General features: G+C 50.1%; 1 protein-coding gene across 1 annotated transcript; it reads left to right on the top strand.

The window, feature by feature from the left end:
* Window positions 1–10,504: 10,504 nt before the first annotated feature.
* LOC311605234 (tumor necrosis factor ligand superfamily member 14) lies at window positions 10,505–15,761 on the top strand. The gene is made up of 4 exons (XM_084795645.1): window positions 10,505–10,814; window positions 11,864–11,900; window positions 12,339–12,380; window positions 14,318–15,761. Exons 1-4 carry the CDS (start codon window positions 10,599–10,601, stop codon window positions 14,743–14,745), a joined length of 723 nt encoding a protein of 240 aa, XP_084651771.1. The 5' UTR covers window positions 10,505–10,598; the 3' UTR covers window positions 14,746–15,761.
* The last annotated feature ends 1,073 nt before the right edge of the window (window positions 15,762–16,834 follow it).

Here is a 16,834-nt window from a genome sequence, read left to right on the forward strand (position 1 = left end):
GTGTGCACATACATGTGGACACCGAAATTCTTTTCTTCACCCCCCTTCCTGGTTTTCCAGAAAGGGTTTTTCTGTGTAGCCCTGGTCATCCTGGAACATGCTGTGTGCACCAGGCTGGCCTCAAAGACACAAACATCCACCTGCCTCTATCTCTCGAGTGCTGGGATTAAAGATGTGCACCATCACCGCCTGGCCTTTTTTTTTTTAAGACAGGTTCACATGGTGCACCTAGATATCCTGGAACCCACTATGTAGACCACTCTAGCCTTAAACTCACAAAAACCTTTCTGCTTCTGCCTCCAAGTGCTGGGATTAAGCTTGTGTACCATCACAGCTAACACTTTGTATTTTTAAATTTCTCTTTTATCTTCAAAATATGTATGAATTTAATATGTCTACATGAGTTTATATGTGCTACATGACTGCAGTTGCTCTCAGAGGCCAGGAGAGGAAGCTGGAGCTACTGTGGTTCTGAGATGTTCTATGTTGGTATTGGGAACCAAGCCCAAGCCTTCTGCAAGTGTTCTTCACTTCTGAGCCACTGCTCCATCCTTAGTAATTTTTAAAAAGTGTATATGGCACGAGGCGTGGTGGCACACACCATTAATCCCAGCACTTGGGAGGCAGAGGCAGGTGGATCACTGTGAGTTTGAGGCTGGTCTGGTCTACAAATGGAGCCCAGGACAGCCAAGGCTACATGGAGAAACTCTGTCTCGAAAAACCAGGGAGAAAAAGTGTGTGTGTGTGTGTGTGTGTGTGTGTGTGTGTGTGTGTGTGTGTGTGTGTATTTCTGTGTGCAATACCCACATAGGCCAGAAGAGGGCCTATGGTCTCCCTTGGATCTCCTAGAGCTGGAGTTGTAGGTGATTGTGAACTGCAAAATATAGATGTTAGGAACTGAACCTGGGTGCTTTGCAAGAACAATATGTTCTCTTAGCCGCTGTACCCCTCCAGCTGTGTGCACCTCTTTTCGTGATGCACGGTCTCTCCCTTTGAACGGGAGCTCACTGGTCAGCTGGGCTATCTCTGTCTCTCCATGCTGGGATTGTGTGGCCTCTGAAGATGGCCGTCTAGTCCTCCCATTTACACAGCAAGCTCTTCACCAGCAGTTATCTCCCAGCCCACTCTGGAGTTTCTAGAAGGGTCTATGGCACACACTCTCCACCTACAAACATACACACACACACACACACACACACACACACACACACACACTCACCTGCTGACTCATCTGCTGCTCATCCCCATGCCGTCTTATTCCCCAGCAGTCCCCATTTCATGGGCTGCTGTGGTCCACATGGCTTGTGCTGCTGTTTCCTCCAGATGTGGATGGTCCCTGCTTGAGTCGGGGGTCAGTACACTGACAGCATTCAGAGAACTTACAAATCTCAAGGTTCTTGCCCTGTCTGTATTCCTGTCCTGACTTCCTTTGGTGATGAACAGTGATGTGCAAGTACAAGCCCAATAAACCCTTTCCTCCCCAGGTAGCTTTGGTCATGATGTTTCATCACAGCAACAGGAGCCCTAACTAGGATGCACCTTTCCTTATTGCCGTTCACCACCTCTGGCTCTTACTCTCTTTCTGCAATGATCCCTGAGTTGGGAAGAGGGGGTGCAAGGTATACGCAGCATTTAGAGATAGAGATCTTCAGTCTCTTATGCTCTGCTGATTGTCCAGTTGTGGGCTCTAATGTTAATCACCAACTAATGCAAACGGACACTTGCTGGATGATGCATGAGAGCTGCATCAATCTATGGTGTAACGATGAAGTTTTATGAGTCAATTCAGCACTATGTCGACTTAACAGAAGAGCAGTATTTAGGTTCTTCCCAAGGTCCTGTGACTGATCTAGCTACAGGTTGTTGGCCCAGTGATGATGTCAGATAGAGGCTTCATCTTGTGGAATGGGACTTGGGTCCAGTAAGAAGATGGTGGGTTACACCTCTGGTGTTTGTTTTTGCTATTCAGTGGACATGTCTTTCCAGGCCAGTTGTTATCATAGCTTAGAGGGTTCACAGCTATGTAAGACTGATGGTTACTTTTCCCCTCTGGTGGTGTGCATAGAACCTTCTAGCACCATGAAAGCTAGCAGCCAAAAGGAATGAAACTTCCAGTACATATCACTTTGACTTTTCAATGTTCTGTGACCCGAGTATGTGGTGAAGCAATGGGGTCTTACTGTCAAGTTCTGGGGTTAAGTAAGGGCATTGGCACTAGTATGTAGTGTTTTGAGTCTATGGGACCTCACTAGCGAACAACCCGAAATAAGTAAACCATTCCTGGTATTGAGTTTTTTTTTATAAGTCAGCAGTGTCTAAGAGGATCAATGTCACCCTATTCATCATAGGGTAACATGCACACACACACACCCACACACCCACACACCCCCCCACACACATGAAATGCGTACAATGGTACATGGGTTTCCATGTGCATGTTTCAGCTATCTTTAGTGTTATGTGTCTGTCCCATTTTCCTCCTCTACCATGACCTCCCATGGTGCCCCAACTTACCCTTCCCTAATCCACTAAGCTTCTAAAGGTCTTTGTACCATGGCTCATATCTCCGCATCCCTTGGTCCGTGGAATCTCACCCTCAACCCCTTGATGGCTGTGCTCTCTCACTCCTGACCTGGCCCCCATGAGTGTTTCAACTGAAACATATGTATCTGAAGATTCAAAGCTAATAATCTACAAAGACAGAAAAGGCGTCTATCTTTCTGTATTTTACCAGAGCAACAAAAAAAAAAAAAATTAACTAAAACGCATTCAGAAATAAGTGAAAAACTTCATGTAGAATCTAGTGAATCAGTTTGTATAGCCTAGTGTACCAGGAAGTTTGGTGAGAAAACATATTAGTTGGACTTCTCTACCAAGATCAAGCATCACAGGGAATCTCTCTGAATCCACAAAGAGGATGGAGGGATGTAACGAGAGTGGAGAGCTGTGAGGAGGAGGGTGGAGAGCTGTGAGGAGGAGGGTGGAGAGATGTGAGGAGGAGGGTGGAGAGATGAGAGGAGGAGGGTGGAGAGATGTGAGGAGGAGGGTGGAGAGATGTGAGGAGGAGGATGGAGAGATGTGAAGAGGAGGATGGAGAGATGTGAAGAGGAGGGTGGAGAGATGTAAGGAGGAGGGTGGAGAGATGTGAAGAGGAGGATGGAGAGATGTGAAGAGGAGGATGGAGAGATGTGAGGAGGAGGATGGAGAGATGTAAGGAGGAGGATGGAGAGATGTGAGGAGGAGGATGGAGAGATGTGAGGAGGAGGGTGGAGAGATGTAAGGAGGAGGATGGAGAGATGTGAGGAGGAGGATGGAGAGATGTGAGGAGGAGGATGGAGAGATGTAAGGAGGAGGATGGAGAGATGTGAGGGGGAGGATGGAGAGATGTGAGGAGGAGGATGGAGAGATGTGAGGAGGAGGATGGAGAGATGTGAGGAGGAGGGTGGAGAGATGTGAGGAGGAGGATGGAGAGATGTAAGGAGGAGGATGGAGAGATGTGAGGAGGAGGGTGGAGAGATGTAAGGAGGAGGATGGAGAGATGTGAGGAGGAGGGTGGAGAGATGTAAGGAGGAGGGCGGAGAGATGTGAGGAGGAGGGTGAAGAGATGTGAGGAGGAGGGTGGAGAGATGTGAGGAGGAGGGTGGAGAGATGTGAGGAGGAGGGTGAAGAGATGTGAGGAGGAGGGTGGAGAGATATGAGGAGGAGGGTGGAGAGATGTGAGGAGGAGGATGGACAGATGTGAGGAGGAGGGTGGAGAGATGTGAGGAGGAGGGTGGAGAGATGTAAGGAGGAGGATGGAGAGATGTGAGGAGGAGAATGGAGAGATGTGAGGAGGAGGGTGGAGAGATGTAAGGAGGAGGATGGAGAGATGTGAGGAGGAGAATGGAGAGATGTGAGGAAGAGGGTGGAGAGCTGTGAGGAGGAGGGTGGAGAGCTGTGAGGAGGAGGGTGGAGAGATGTGAGGAGGAGGGTGGAGAGATGTGAAGAGGAGGGTGGAGAGATGTGTGGAGGAGGATGGAGAGATGTGAGGAGGAGGGCGGAGAGATGTGAGGAGGAGGGTGGGGAGATGTGAGGAGGAGGGTGGAGAGATGTGAGGAGGAGGATGGAGAGATGTGAGGAGGAGGGCGGAGAGATGTGAGGAGGAGGATGGAGAGATGTGAGGAGGAGGGCGGAGAGATGTGAGGAGGAGGATGGAGAGATGTGAGGAGGAGGGCGGAGAGATGTGAGGAGGAGGATGGAGAGATGTGAGGAGGAGGGCGGAGAGATGTGAGGAGGAGGATGGAGAGATATGAGGAGGAAGATGGAGAGATGTGAGGAGGAGGGTGGAGAGATGTGAGGAGGAGGGGGGAGAGATGTGAGGAGGAGGGGGGAGAGATGTGAGGAGAAGGGTGGAGAGCTGTGAGGAGGAGGGTGGAGAGATGTGAGGAGGAGGGTGGAGAGATGTGAGGAGGAGGGCGGAGAGATGTGAGGAGGAGGGCGGAGAGATGTGAGGAGGAGGGTGGAGAGATGTGAGGAGGAGGGTGGAGAGATGTGAGGAGGAGGGTGGAGAGATGTGAGGAGGAGGGTGAAGAGATGTGAGGAGGAGGGTGGAGAGATATGAGGAGGAGGGTGGAGAGATGTGAGGAGGAGGATGGACAGATGTGAGGAGGAGGGTGGAGAGATGTGAGGAGGAGGGTGGAGAGATGTAAGGAGGAGGATGGAGAGATGTGAGGAGGAGAATGGAGAGATGTGAGGAGGAGGGTGGAGAGATGTAAGGAGGAGGATGGAGAGATGTGAGGAGGAGAATGGAGAGATGTGAGGAAGAGGGTGGAGAGCTGTGAGGAGGAGGGTGGAGAGCTGTGAGGAGGAGGGTGGAGAGATGTGAGGAGGAGGGTGGAGAGATGTGAAGAGGAGGGTGGAGAGATGTGTGGAGGAGGATGGAGAGATGTGAGGAGGAGGGCGGAGAGATGTGAGGAGGAGGGTGGAGAGATGTGAGGAGGAGGGTGGAAAGATGTGAGGAGGAGGATGGAGAGATGTGAGGAGGAGGGCGGAGAGATGTGAGGAGGAGGATGGAGAGATGTGAGGAGGAGGGCGGAGAGATGTGAGGAGGAGGATGGAGAGATGTGAGGAGGAGGGCGGAGAGATGTGAGGAGGAGGATGGAGAGATGTGAGGAGGAAGATGGAGAGATGTGAGGAGGAGGGTGGAGAGATGTGAGGAGGAGGGGGGAGAGATGTGAGGAGGAGGGGGGAGAGATGTGAGGAGAAGGGTGGAGAGCTGTGAGGAGGAGGGTGGAGAGATGTGAGGAGGAGGGTGGAGAGATGTGAGGAGGAGGGCGGAGAGATGTGAGGAGGAGGGTGGAGAGATGTGAGGAGGAGGGTGGAGAGATGTGAGGAGGAGGGTGGAGAGATGTGAGGAGGAGGATGGAGAGATGTGAGGAGGAGGGCGGAGAGATGTGAGGAAGAGGGCGGAGAGATGTGAGGAAGAGGGTGGAGAGATGTGAGGAAGAGGGCGGAGAGATGTGAGGAGGAGGATGGAGAGATGTGAGGAGGAGGGCGGAGAGATGTGAGGAGGAGGATGGAGAGATGTGAAGAGGAGGGTAGAGAGATGTGAGGAGGAGGGTGAAGAAATGTGAGGAGGAAGGTGGAGAGATGTGAGGAGGAGGGTGGAGAGATACATGAAGGAGGATGGAGATAAGTTCAGGAATTCAAAGTTCGTACTTCTAGTGCAGAGGATCCAAGTTTTGTTCCCAGTGGTCAAGAAAAGAAGCATTCAGGCAGCTCTAAGTCCAGTGGAAAGGGTGCCCTCTTCTGTTTTGCACAGGCACCACACACACAACCATGCACTCACAAAGACACGTTAAGTAATAAATCTGAAATAATGTGGAAAGCCATTGAGGAAGATGTTAAAAGTGGTCCTCTGTTCTCTAAACACATGTACACACAGACACACAGACATACCACACAAACACTCACACAATACATGCACACTAATACACTTACTCTGCACAAAACACATTTTTGTGTGTATGTGTGTGTCTCTGTCTCTTACTCTCTCCGTCTCTCTCTTGCACACACACACACACACACACACACACACACACACACACACACAGAGAGAGAGAGAGAGAGAGAGAGAGAGAGAGAGAGAGAGAGAGAGAGAGAGAGAGAGAGAGAGAGAGAATGAGATACTAAGGAATCAGAGACTCTTGGCTGCAGTTGCTGCACGTGGAACATGGAAGTCCGGCTGTACCAGCTGAGATCAGTCATTGCCCATGCCAACTGGAAGTTTTCGTGATGCATATGTCCTTGAGTAAGTCATGTTCCCATAAGGAGCCCCTCACTCATGCTTCTGTAAGTCATCCATACAAACTCACTGATTTACCAAGCTGTAAGCAGGTGTGATCATTTCTTTTTTTCTGTTTTTAGTTAATTCATTTATTTATTATATATACAGTGTTCAGTATGCAGGTACACTTGCCAACCAGAAGAGGGCATCGTATCACATTATAGATGGTTGTGAGCAACCAAGCAGTTGCTGGGAATTGAACTCAGGACTTCTGGAAGAACAGTCAGTGCTCTTAACCTATGAACCATCTCTCCAGCCTCCGATGATGTCCTCTGTCCTTCCTCCCACTATTCAGGGAAGTATAACAAAAGGAGAAGCCACCAAAGCTACAGCAAGGTTGCAGGTTCTGTCCTGAATAGCATGTCCACCTTCCTCCCCTGGACCTGCCCTTCGCAACCGTGTATCCTCATCCCACGCCCATTTCTCATTCACTTTAGTCTCGCCTCCTTCCTCACCAACAGCTTGCTGCCCCTTCACTGAGCCTCCCGTCCTTGCCTCCCCGTGGGCTCCCCTGAACTTCCCCAGTCTCCTCCGAACCCTGCCTGACATCCTCACATCTGCACTTGTTGTGTGGTTAATCTAGACGATCTAGTTGACAGGACCATGTCACCATGGAAACAACCCTCTAATCAAGTCCACCACTGATTATCTAGATTGGGTTAACTGAGAGGGAAGCCTTGCCCTGAATGTGGGTGGAGCCATCCATGGGCTGGGGGCGTGGCCTAAAGGAGAAGGAGAAAGAGAGCCAAACACCAGCCTTCACTGGCCTGGCCAGCCTCATGCTCCTTCCAGCCTTCACTTCCTGGCCATGACAGATGCTTCTCACTCACTGTGAGCCAATATTTTCTTTCCTCCCTTTCTTAGTTAGAGTTTCTATTGCTGTGATACAACACCATGACCAAAACCACTCAGCGAGAAAAAGGGTTTATTCCACTTGCATTTCCAGGTCATGGTTCTTCCTTGAAGAAAGTCAGCACCGGAACTCAAATTGAGCAGTAATTTGGAGGCAGGACCCTATGGAAGCCATGGATGGGTGCTGCTTGCTGCCTTGCTTCCCATTGCTAAGGGAACCCAGAACCACCAGGCCAGCAGTGGCCCCACCCACAATGTATCACTAATTAAGAAAACACCCTACAGACTTGATTACAGTCTGATCTTATGGAAGCATTTTCTCAATTGAGGCTCCCTCCTCTCAGATGGCTTTGGCTTGTGACAAATTGACATAAAACCAACCAGCGCAATTGACCCCTAGTCAGCTTGTCACACAAACACATCCCTGGTGAGCCACAACCTTTCCTTTCCTGTTCATCCCCAAGATCACACATTAATAACAACATCACAGTATTTTGAAAACTTAAAAAGTCCCCCAGCCTTACAAATTCAAACACTTAAAATTTTACTTTCTTTAAGACTCAAAGTCTCTTTTAAATTCTAAACTCTTTCAAAACTTAGCCTCTCAACTGTGGGCTCCCGTAAAATCAAAAACAAGCGAAATACTTCCTTATTTCAAGAGGGAGGAACCAGGGCGCACAGTCAACAACCTGAGCAAAGCAAAACCAAACTCCAAGTGTGCAACTAACTCAATCCCTGATGTCTGGGATTCTCCAAAGGGCTTGAAGCTTCTCCAGCTCTGCCCTCTGCAGCACTTACAGCTTCTCTCCTAGTCTGGTGATGGCTTTGGTGATCACCCCATGGGGCATGTCCAAAGCGCCATGGCCTTCTGCTGGCATTGGAGGTGGCCTTTCTGGCCTCTCACAGGGCCAAGCCTCAGCTGCTCTCTGAGATCCCCTCATGTCTTCATAACCAGCACCACCAGGGTACAACCTTCGCCACTGTGTACAACATAGGGTACCACACAGCTTCTGTGTGCTGATTCTCAGGAAACACTTCCCAGAAGATTTCACCTCAACAATGCTGGTCTCTTCTTAATCACGGCCAGTCTGCAGAACTAACTAAGCAGAACTAAGAACCTCACCTCAAATATCAAACATCCCCTGTAGGCTTGTTGTTGTTTTGGTTTTGTTTTGCTTGGTTTTGTTTAAGATAGAGTCTGTTTACACTTCTTGCTCTCTTGGGACTCACTATGTAGACTAGGCTGCCCTTGATCTCATAGAAATATACCTGCCACTACCTCCCAAATGCTGTGACTAAATGTGTGCACAACCACCTGGGAAACTCTGGCAGTCTTTAAGAGATTCTTGTGACTAAAGGTGTGCACCACCACACTTGGGAAACCCTGGCAGTCTCTAAGAGTTTCTGAAACTTCCCTCTGTAAAGTCACAAGCCAGGCCGCCATCATCTGCATTGGGCTCAGCATTCTCACCCTCCAAACTCCCACAGAACAGCCCACTGAGCTCTCTGCACACAATGTTTTTTCCAGTCCAAGTTCAGATGTCATTACAGTGCTCCTCAAAACTCTGTCACATCTTTACCCCACTCCTGATACCAACTTGTGTCTCGGTTATTATTTCTTATCTCTGTGAAACAACATCATGGATCAAAAGCAACCTGGAGAGGACAGGGTTTATTTCAGCTGACACTTTCAGGTCACAGTTTATCACTGAGGGAAGTCAGAGAAGGAACCCGGAGGTACTAGGTGATGGCATGGAGGGTCACCATTTACTGGGTTGTGTCCCTTGATTTTTATGTTCAGCCTGCTTTCTTACAGAACCCAGGAATTCCAGTGCAGGGGTGGTATTGTCTCCAGTGGGCTGGGCCCTCCCACAAACCAATCTGTTGGGGACAGTTTCTCCATTGAACTTTCCTCTTCCAAAATGAGTGTAGCTTGGGGCAAATTGACACTGGTCAGCACAGACCACAAGAGACTAGAGAATACTTCCGGGCAAATCCTGTAGGGTAGGATACTCCAGGCTGCGGAGTAATCTGCTCGGCTTCAGGAATGGGGCAACAGCAAGGGAATGAAGAAAAGACAAGCACAGACACATAAGAACCCTGGGGTCAAGTAGTCTGGGCCCTCTGCGCCTGGGTCGCTCAGCACATTTATTATATAGAGTTACATGGACAAGCTGGTTATTGCATACCACTGAGGGAGGCAGCTAGTTACACACAGATAAGCAAAGAGGTGTCTTTATGTACACAGTGGGATGGGGTAGACAGGGTTAGTTCATGGGGTAGACAGGGTTAGTTCATCTCCATAGGAACCATCTCTGTAAGGGAGAATGATGGACACTTCACGCACACACTGTCAACATCCACATCCCTGCATGGACCTGAAGAGAAGGCTTTATCATTGTCCTCTGGGCCTGGGGCTCTGGCGTTGATGCAGTGCACTTCCCTTCAGTACCTCACACACTCAGACTTCCTCTGATGTGGTTCGTTCCTGAGGCAGGTGGAGGGGTGGGTCCTCGGGGAGGAGGCAGTAGTGGGCATCGCAGCAAGACCTCCCCCGGAATCCTGGTCACAGAAGCCGCGAATCAGCTGTGTGGCAGAACACTGGGGTTCTGTGGTCACGGCACAGCCAGCCCTCCATGAAGCCGAACACTACAGCGTGGGGGCCATTGATGTTGAGAAGGAGGGCCTGCTACCTCTTATAATTGCACCCCTGAGCACTCGGCGTGTGATGAGGATGAGGCCCGGGCTGTAGACTTAGGGACAAGGTGGTGGCATCTGGAAATCTGCCCCAGCACCCTCCCTGATGGACACACATGTGAACATACCTGAGGTTTACATGTGCGTGGGCTAATGGATAATACTCAATGCAGCATGTGTGTGCACAATGGGCCTGTACACACATCAGGAAATGCATGTGTGCCTGTATCTGCACACATGGGGAAGTATCAAAATATTGCCCACATGCATGATCCTGGTGTCTGCACGTGCACCTGCACTCATATGCACAGATGAAAGCGTGCGAGGAGACCTGTGCTTGCATGCATGCCTTCATATGCAGGTGTCGGAAGCTTGCACGGAACCCACAGAAGCACCTCTGAGGGGAACCGAGCCACCGAGAGCGGCAGGCAGGGGCTGCCCCGTCCATCTCCACCTGAGTCACATTTTCTGGAAAGTGTGAGCGATGGTAAAGTGAGTGAGAGTGAACTGGGGGCCGGGCCTTCTGGGGGCACAGGAAGAAGGGGAGGGGCGCGTGGGGAAAGGGGAGGCACCAAACTTCAGCTTTAAAGTGAGCCCCAGGGGCCTCAGGAACCCTTTGCATTTTGCAGAGCCCAAGCATTGGGCAATTGTGGTTTCCACCAGAGGAGAGGAACTCGGGCTTGCCAACCCTGTCCCTGGGCTTGTGAGTCTCAGCTGCTCTGGCATGGACAGTGTGGTACAGCCTTCAGTGTTTGTTGTGGACGGACAGACAGACATTCCATTCAGGCGGTTGGGACGGAAGAGCCACAAGAGAAGGCACTGCAGCATTGCCCAAGTAAGCCTTGTGCTGATTTTGCTGCTGGGTGCTGGATTGGCCACTCAAGGCTGGTTCCTACTGAGACTGCATCAGCGTCTTGGGGACTTAGTGACTCGTCTGCCGGTAAGAGGGGTTTGGGGGACCTGAGGGAACTCTCCGGTGTCTGTCTTTTTATTGCTGTGTATGTATGACAGACAGAGACCCAAACTAAATCCCAGAGCTTCTCCTGTCATCCTGCCACTCTGTACTTTAGTCCTCTGATCTCTACATGGGCATCTGATGAGTGTGTGGAGCTGGGCCGCTTCTCTGGGATTCACCTACATGGCTGTTGTTAGGGGCCCAAACCCTTGGTCCCCATCACTGGCCTCACAGCGATCCTGGTTCACTCAGATAAGCCATGGGTGTGTCTGCCTGTGTGACACACCTGGTCACTTGTGCAAGCAGTATGCTCCCGCAGTCTTTGCCTTTGTTTTCTTTTGAAGTTTTAAAAAAAATTACATTTATGTATTTAGTGTTTGTACATGAGCAGGTACGCATGTGCCGCAGCATGTATGTAGCACACCTTTGTGGAGTCGCTCCTTGGTGCCTCCCTTTTGTGGGCTTTAGGGATTGAACTCAGGTAGCTAGGCTTGGCGGCAAGCACTTTTACCCCCTGAGCCCTCTCACTGGCCCTCAGCCTTCCCAAAGCCTTAAAACCAACTCTGAAACAATTCTTACCTCAAGCATTTCAGACACTTTAACTTGATGAGTTAATTCATTGTCCCAGCACTTGGGCAGTGGAGGCAGAAGGCTAAAGGAGCTCAAGGTCATCCTAGGCTACTTAGCACCTCTGAGGCCAGCCTGGGCTACATGAGAGTCTATCTAAGAAACACAACAGATCTGATTAGGTGTGCGCAGCAACAGTCCCCTACTGTGTGTGTGTGTGTGTGTGTGTGTGTGTGTGTGTGAGAGAGAGAGAGAGAGAGAGAGAGAGAGAGAGAGGGAGAGAGAGAGAGAGAGAAGAGAGAGAGGGAGAGAGTGTGTCTCTCTGTGTGTGTGTGTACATTGCACATGTAGCCCTGTGTACATTCCCGTAGGTAGTGTCTGTGGCCATGGCCAGAGAGTTTCATTTCCATGTGCCTGTGTGACTCTGGGGTGTGGCCTGTTTTCACCAAGCACTGTCTGCTTTTCAGGATGGAGACACGGGCTCCTGGGAGAAGCTGATACAAGGTGAGTTTGGGTTCCAGTCCCTACGAAGCAGGTGGAATGATTTCCAGGCCGCCCTCCCCACACCCTGGGTCATCATCCAATGTGATTTTGTACAGCCCCACAGGTGCCCCTCCCCCAGGGCTAGAGAAACAGAACTCTGGGTTATTCTGGAAGGGGCAGAGCCTGACACCTACAGGTGGCCTCAGACACACACACCTATACACCCCACACATACATGTGTGGGCATACATGAACACACCCATGTACATACATACACACATATGCATGCACGTACACACATGCACACACATGTATATCCATACGCATACATACAAGCACACACAAGCACACTCTCATGTATGTGCATGCACACACGCGTGCACACATGCATGCACACACATGTACACACACACACACACACACCTCTTTGTCTCTAACTTTTGACTCTCTCTTCCTTAGATCGGCGGTCTCACCAGCCCAACCCAGCAGCACATCTTACAGGTGAGGGGGACCCTGGATCCTCACACGGAATGGGATTTGGGGTGTCCTGGGAGACCCAGGGTCTTCACAAGTTAGAGCATTCATTTATGCTTTCATTAGTGTGTTTTTAATTCTCTTTTTAAAAACACTTTCTTCTTTTTATTTATTTATTTATTATTGCACACACACACATGCACATGCCACTGTGTGGAGGTCAGAGGGCAACTCTGTGGGGAACGAATCTTTCGTTCAGCTTGTGGCTTCCAGGGACTGAACTCAAGTCCCCAGGCTTGGCTCCAAGTGCCTTTACTCCCTGAGCCATGTTGTTGGTCTCTCTCATTCAGTGTTTACTAATAAAGGGCCCATAGCAAAGTAGCTGGGAGCTACCTAAAGTCACTCCTTCACCCTGCTAGTCATGGGGTCACATCCCAAAGTCCTCAAAGGCCCCAGAGGATGCTGGGACACAGACCCACCACACCCTGCACATACTACCTTTATTTACTTATTTATTTTTGTTTTTGGAGATAGGGTCTCTGTATGTGACCTGGGATGCCTATGTAGACCAGGCTGGCTTCAAACTCACAGAGATCCACCTGTCTTTGTTTCCCTAGTGCAGGAATTAAAGGCACATGCACCACACCCAGCTGTATATCCTGTGTTCCTTCTTGTGATATAAACAGTTTGATTTATAATTTAACACAGTAAGAAATTAACCAGAATAGGCATAAAATATGCCATAATAATATATTTTTAAAACTATTTAAAACAGCTGGGCATGGTGGTGCACGCCTGTAATCGCAGCACTCTGGGAGGCAGAGGCAGGTGAATTTCTGTGATGTCCAGGCTAGCCTGGTCTACAAACTGAGTCCAAGACAGCCAAGGTACACTGAGAAACTTGATCCCAAAAATCCAAAACCAGCCAGACAACAGCAACTATTTAAAAGCTGCTGTGGGAGACAGGGAGGTGCCTCAGTGCACTAGTACCAGCCCTAGAAACACGTGTCTGACTCCCAGCACCCAAGTCAAAAGCTAGATACACTCCTGTGACAGTTTCAGAAGAAGAGGCAGGCAAATAGAGCCCTGGGACTTGCTGGACAACAGTCTTGACAAATGGTACTTTCAAATTCAATGAGAGACTGTGCCTCAAAATAAACTCAACAAAAACGAAAACTGAGTCAAAATGTTGACATCTGACCACACACACACACACACACAAACACACACACACACACACACATGCAAACATACACATACAAACACACACACATACACAAACACACACATGTAAACACACACACAAACATACACATATACACAAACACACACAAACATACACACACATACAGAAACACACACACACACAAACACACACACATACACAAACACACACAAAAACATACACACATACACAAACACACACACAAACACACACACATACACACACAGACACACACACTTTTTGAGACAGGGACTCCTGTAGCCTAAACTGGCTTTGAACTCACTATGTAACTGAGGATGACCTTGAACTCCTGATCCTCCTGCTTCACCTCCCAAGAGCTGAGTGAAGGTGTGCACTACCACGCCTGATTCACTTGGTGCTGGGGGTGAGATGCACGGCCTCCTGCACGGCAGGCAAGTGTCTCCCCTCCTAACCCTAGCCCCATTTTTAAGTCTTGACATTTCACTAGGAAGCTTAAGCACCCTGTGCTCCAGTGTCCTCTTTGGTATTCAAGTGGCTTTGCTCTTCTGTGCCTCAGTTTCTCCCGCTGCAAGATGGGAATTGGCTGAGTTGACACAGACGAGCAGCATGTTATGGCAATGAACCCACAGAGAGGGGACGAGAATAAGGTCACACAGAAAGGGTGGACACGGTGCTAACTGTACTGACCAGTTCTCTCTCTCTCTCTCTCTCTCTCTCTCTCTCTCTCTCTCTCTCTCTCTCTGTCCCTCCCTCCCAGGGGCCAACGCCAGCTTGATAGGCATGGGTGGACCTCTGCTATGGGAGACACGACTTGGCCTGGCCTTTCTGAGAGGCCTGACCTATCATGATGGGGCCCTGGTGACCACGGAGGCCGGCTACTACTACGTGTACTCCAAAGTGCAGCTGAGCGGCGTGGGCTGCCCCCCGGGGCTGGCCAGTGGCCTCCCCATCACCCATGGGCTGTACAAGCGCACATCGCGCTATCCCAAGGAGCTAGAACTGCTGGTGAGCCGGCGGTCACCCTGCAGCAAGGCCAACAGCTCCCGAGTCTGGTGGGACAGCAGCTTCCTGGGCGGCGTGGTCCATCTGGAGGCCGGGGAGGAGGTGGTGGTCCGTGTGCCTGGGAACCGCCTGGTCAGACCCCGAGATGGCACCAGGTCCTATTTCGGAGCATTCATGGTCTGAAGACTGCAATGACAATGGGTTACATGGAGCGTCCTCTCCAAGACGGACCTCAAACCAGCAAGCAGAGCTCTTGAAGTCTCCCTTTAAGGCATCCCGAACTCTGCAGGTGGAGTGCTCCGGATGGTGTGGACTGCTGACCTGCCCAGGAGTGCTGGGTCAGCCCATTTGCCTGATATTCAGGAAGGAAGAATAAAGCTGGGGTATTTATATTTCTGATGCAGACCTGGGGATTTGGGGTTTCTGGACTTTGGGCTAGAGGCAAGACATGTCCCTGGGGTATCAGGGATACTTTTATCGTCAGGACCATGTTTGGAGTACGCGGAGCTCCAGACTCACTGTCACACACTGGCCCCTCCTACCATCTGCTGCATTGGTTTCCAGCCACCAAAGCACCTCCTTGGCTGTGTCAGGCCCAGTGCAAGCTGCTGGGCACACTCATCCTTCAGGGACACCTTGATGGGACCTCAGTACTGAGCCCAATGCGTGGCTGCGATAGACATTCCAGAAATGGTTGGTGAGAGAAAGGAAAAGAGCAAAAGAGGGAAAGAAGATGGAAGAAGGGAATGCAGAAGAGAAGGGGAAAAACAAGACAGAAAGAATGAGGAAATAAAGAGGGGAGAAGAGAGGCAACACCCTCAGGGGTGCTTTATAGAACCCACTTAGGACAGATTACGCCAGACCCGTTGGGTGCCTGGAGCTGATGGGATTGTGGGAAGACACAAAGGGGGACCAGATGGGCTGGGGTTGTGACTCAGTGGGTAAAGAGTTTGGGGTGCGATCATGAGAATCTGAGTTTGAATCCTCAGAACCCATGTAAAGACACGGATGTGGTGATGGGCACCTGCAATCCCATCGACAGGGAAGAGGAGACAGGAGGACCCCTGAGGTTCTCTGACCAGACCAGCTAGGTGATCAGGAACCCCAGGCTCAGGGTGACACCTTGCCTCTAAGAAGGTAGACAGCTCCTGAATATGACATCGGAGGCTGTTGTTCTCTGGACTCTACATGCAGGACACATGCAGAATAAATAAAATGAGAAATTTTAAATAATAATATTTGAGAGGCACTTTATATTTTCTAATCATTTGTCCTCTTATGTTTGTTTGTTTCTTGGTTTGATGAGACACAGGGTCTCAAGTAGCTCAAGCTGGCTTTGAACTATATATTTCATATATTTTAAGGTGTAGTCTCAAGAAATCCTCCTGCCTCCATTTCCCCAGCATCTAGAACTACCGCTGTGTGTGTTGCACCAGTTGAACATCTGTAGAGTGGAAGCTAAGCCCTGGGAAGAACGTGTTACCCCACACCTTCTAGATGCAGCGGTCACACCTGAGAGGGACAGGGCTGCCTCCCTCTGCTCAGGAGTCACAGGCAGTATGGGCTGACTTCCCACTTCCTGTCCTTGCAACGCTGGTGGAAGGCAGAAAAGCCCCAAATACGCAGTCTCACCCCTAACCGGAGTTTCCTTTATGCTTATCACGGCCTGTTTCCGTGGCTTTGATGAGACCAAGGTGTGGGGACAGTTCATTTATAAAAGGCTGCCATCAGCCAGAAGTTTCCGTCTTAAGAAAAAAAAAGAACATAATTCTAGAAGATTTTTCTCAGCCTTGAGGAGAACTGAGGAAGAGTAAGATGTGGGTGAGGAAGGGAGGTGGGAAAGCTGCTAATAGAGAAGGTAAAAGCGTGAGGAGGAGGTTGAGGAAGAGAGACAGGGCCAGGAGAGGAGGGGACAGAGAAGGATGGGGCCAAGGGGCTCCCTGGGAGGCTGATCCTTGAGACTTAGGTATTGGTGGTGGCTTCACATAAAGCCCAGAGGCAGGAAGTGCCTGGCCAAGCTACTGGCCTACTTCCGTGTTTCTGAGAAGGTTATCTAATGTGTTTCCTTCCACCCCTGGGGCTCTACCACCCACTACTCTCTGCGACCCCATCTTCCCCCTAGGCAGTCACCCTTGCCTCTTACCAAGACCAAAAATAAATAATAATCATGGTGAAGCAATGTCATGGGATGGCGCTACGGTCTTCCTGCCAAACACTGCTCGAATGAGAGATATGGTTGCAGAGAAATCTGATGGTCCTTACTCTCTGGAGT

The sequence above is a fragment of the Acomys minous genome (assembly GCF_964271855.1).
Source record: "Acomys minous genome assembly, chromosome: 9".
NCBI lineage: Eukaryota > Metazoa > Chordata > Mammalia > Rodentia > Muridae > Acomys > Acomys minous.

Bases quoted from the DNA above. Each gene is read 5' to 3' on its own strand.
- LOC311605234 (XM_084795645.1), top strand. From the start codon at position 10,599: ATGGACAGTGTGGTACAGCCTTCAGTGTTTGTTGTGGACGGACAGACA. The intron at 11,901-12,338 runs GTGAGTTTGGGT...TCTCTTCCTTAG, and splicing joins CTGGGAGAAGCTGATACAAG to ATCGGCGGTCTCACCAGCCC. The intron at 12,381-14,317 runs GTGAGGGGGACC...CCTCCCTCCCAG, and splicing joins CCCAGCAGCACATCTTACAG to GGGCCAACGCCAGCTTGATA.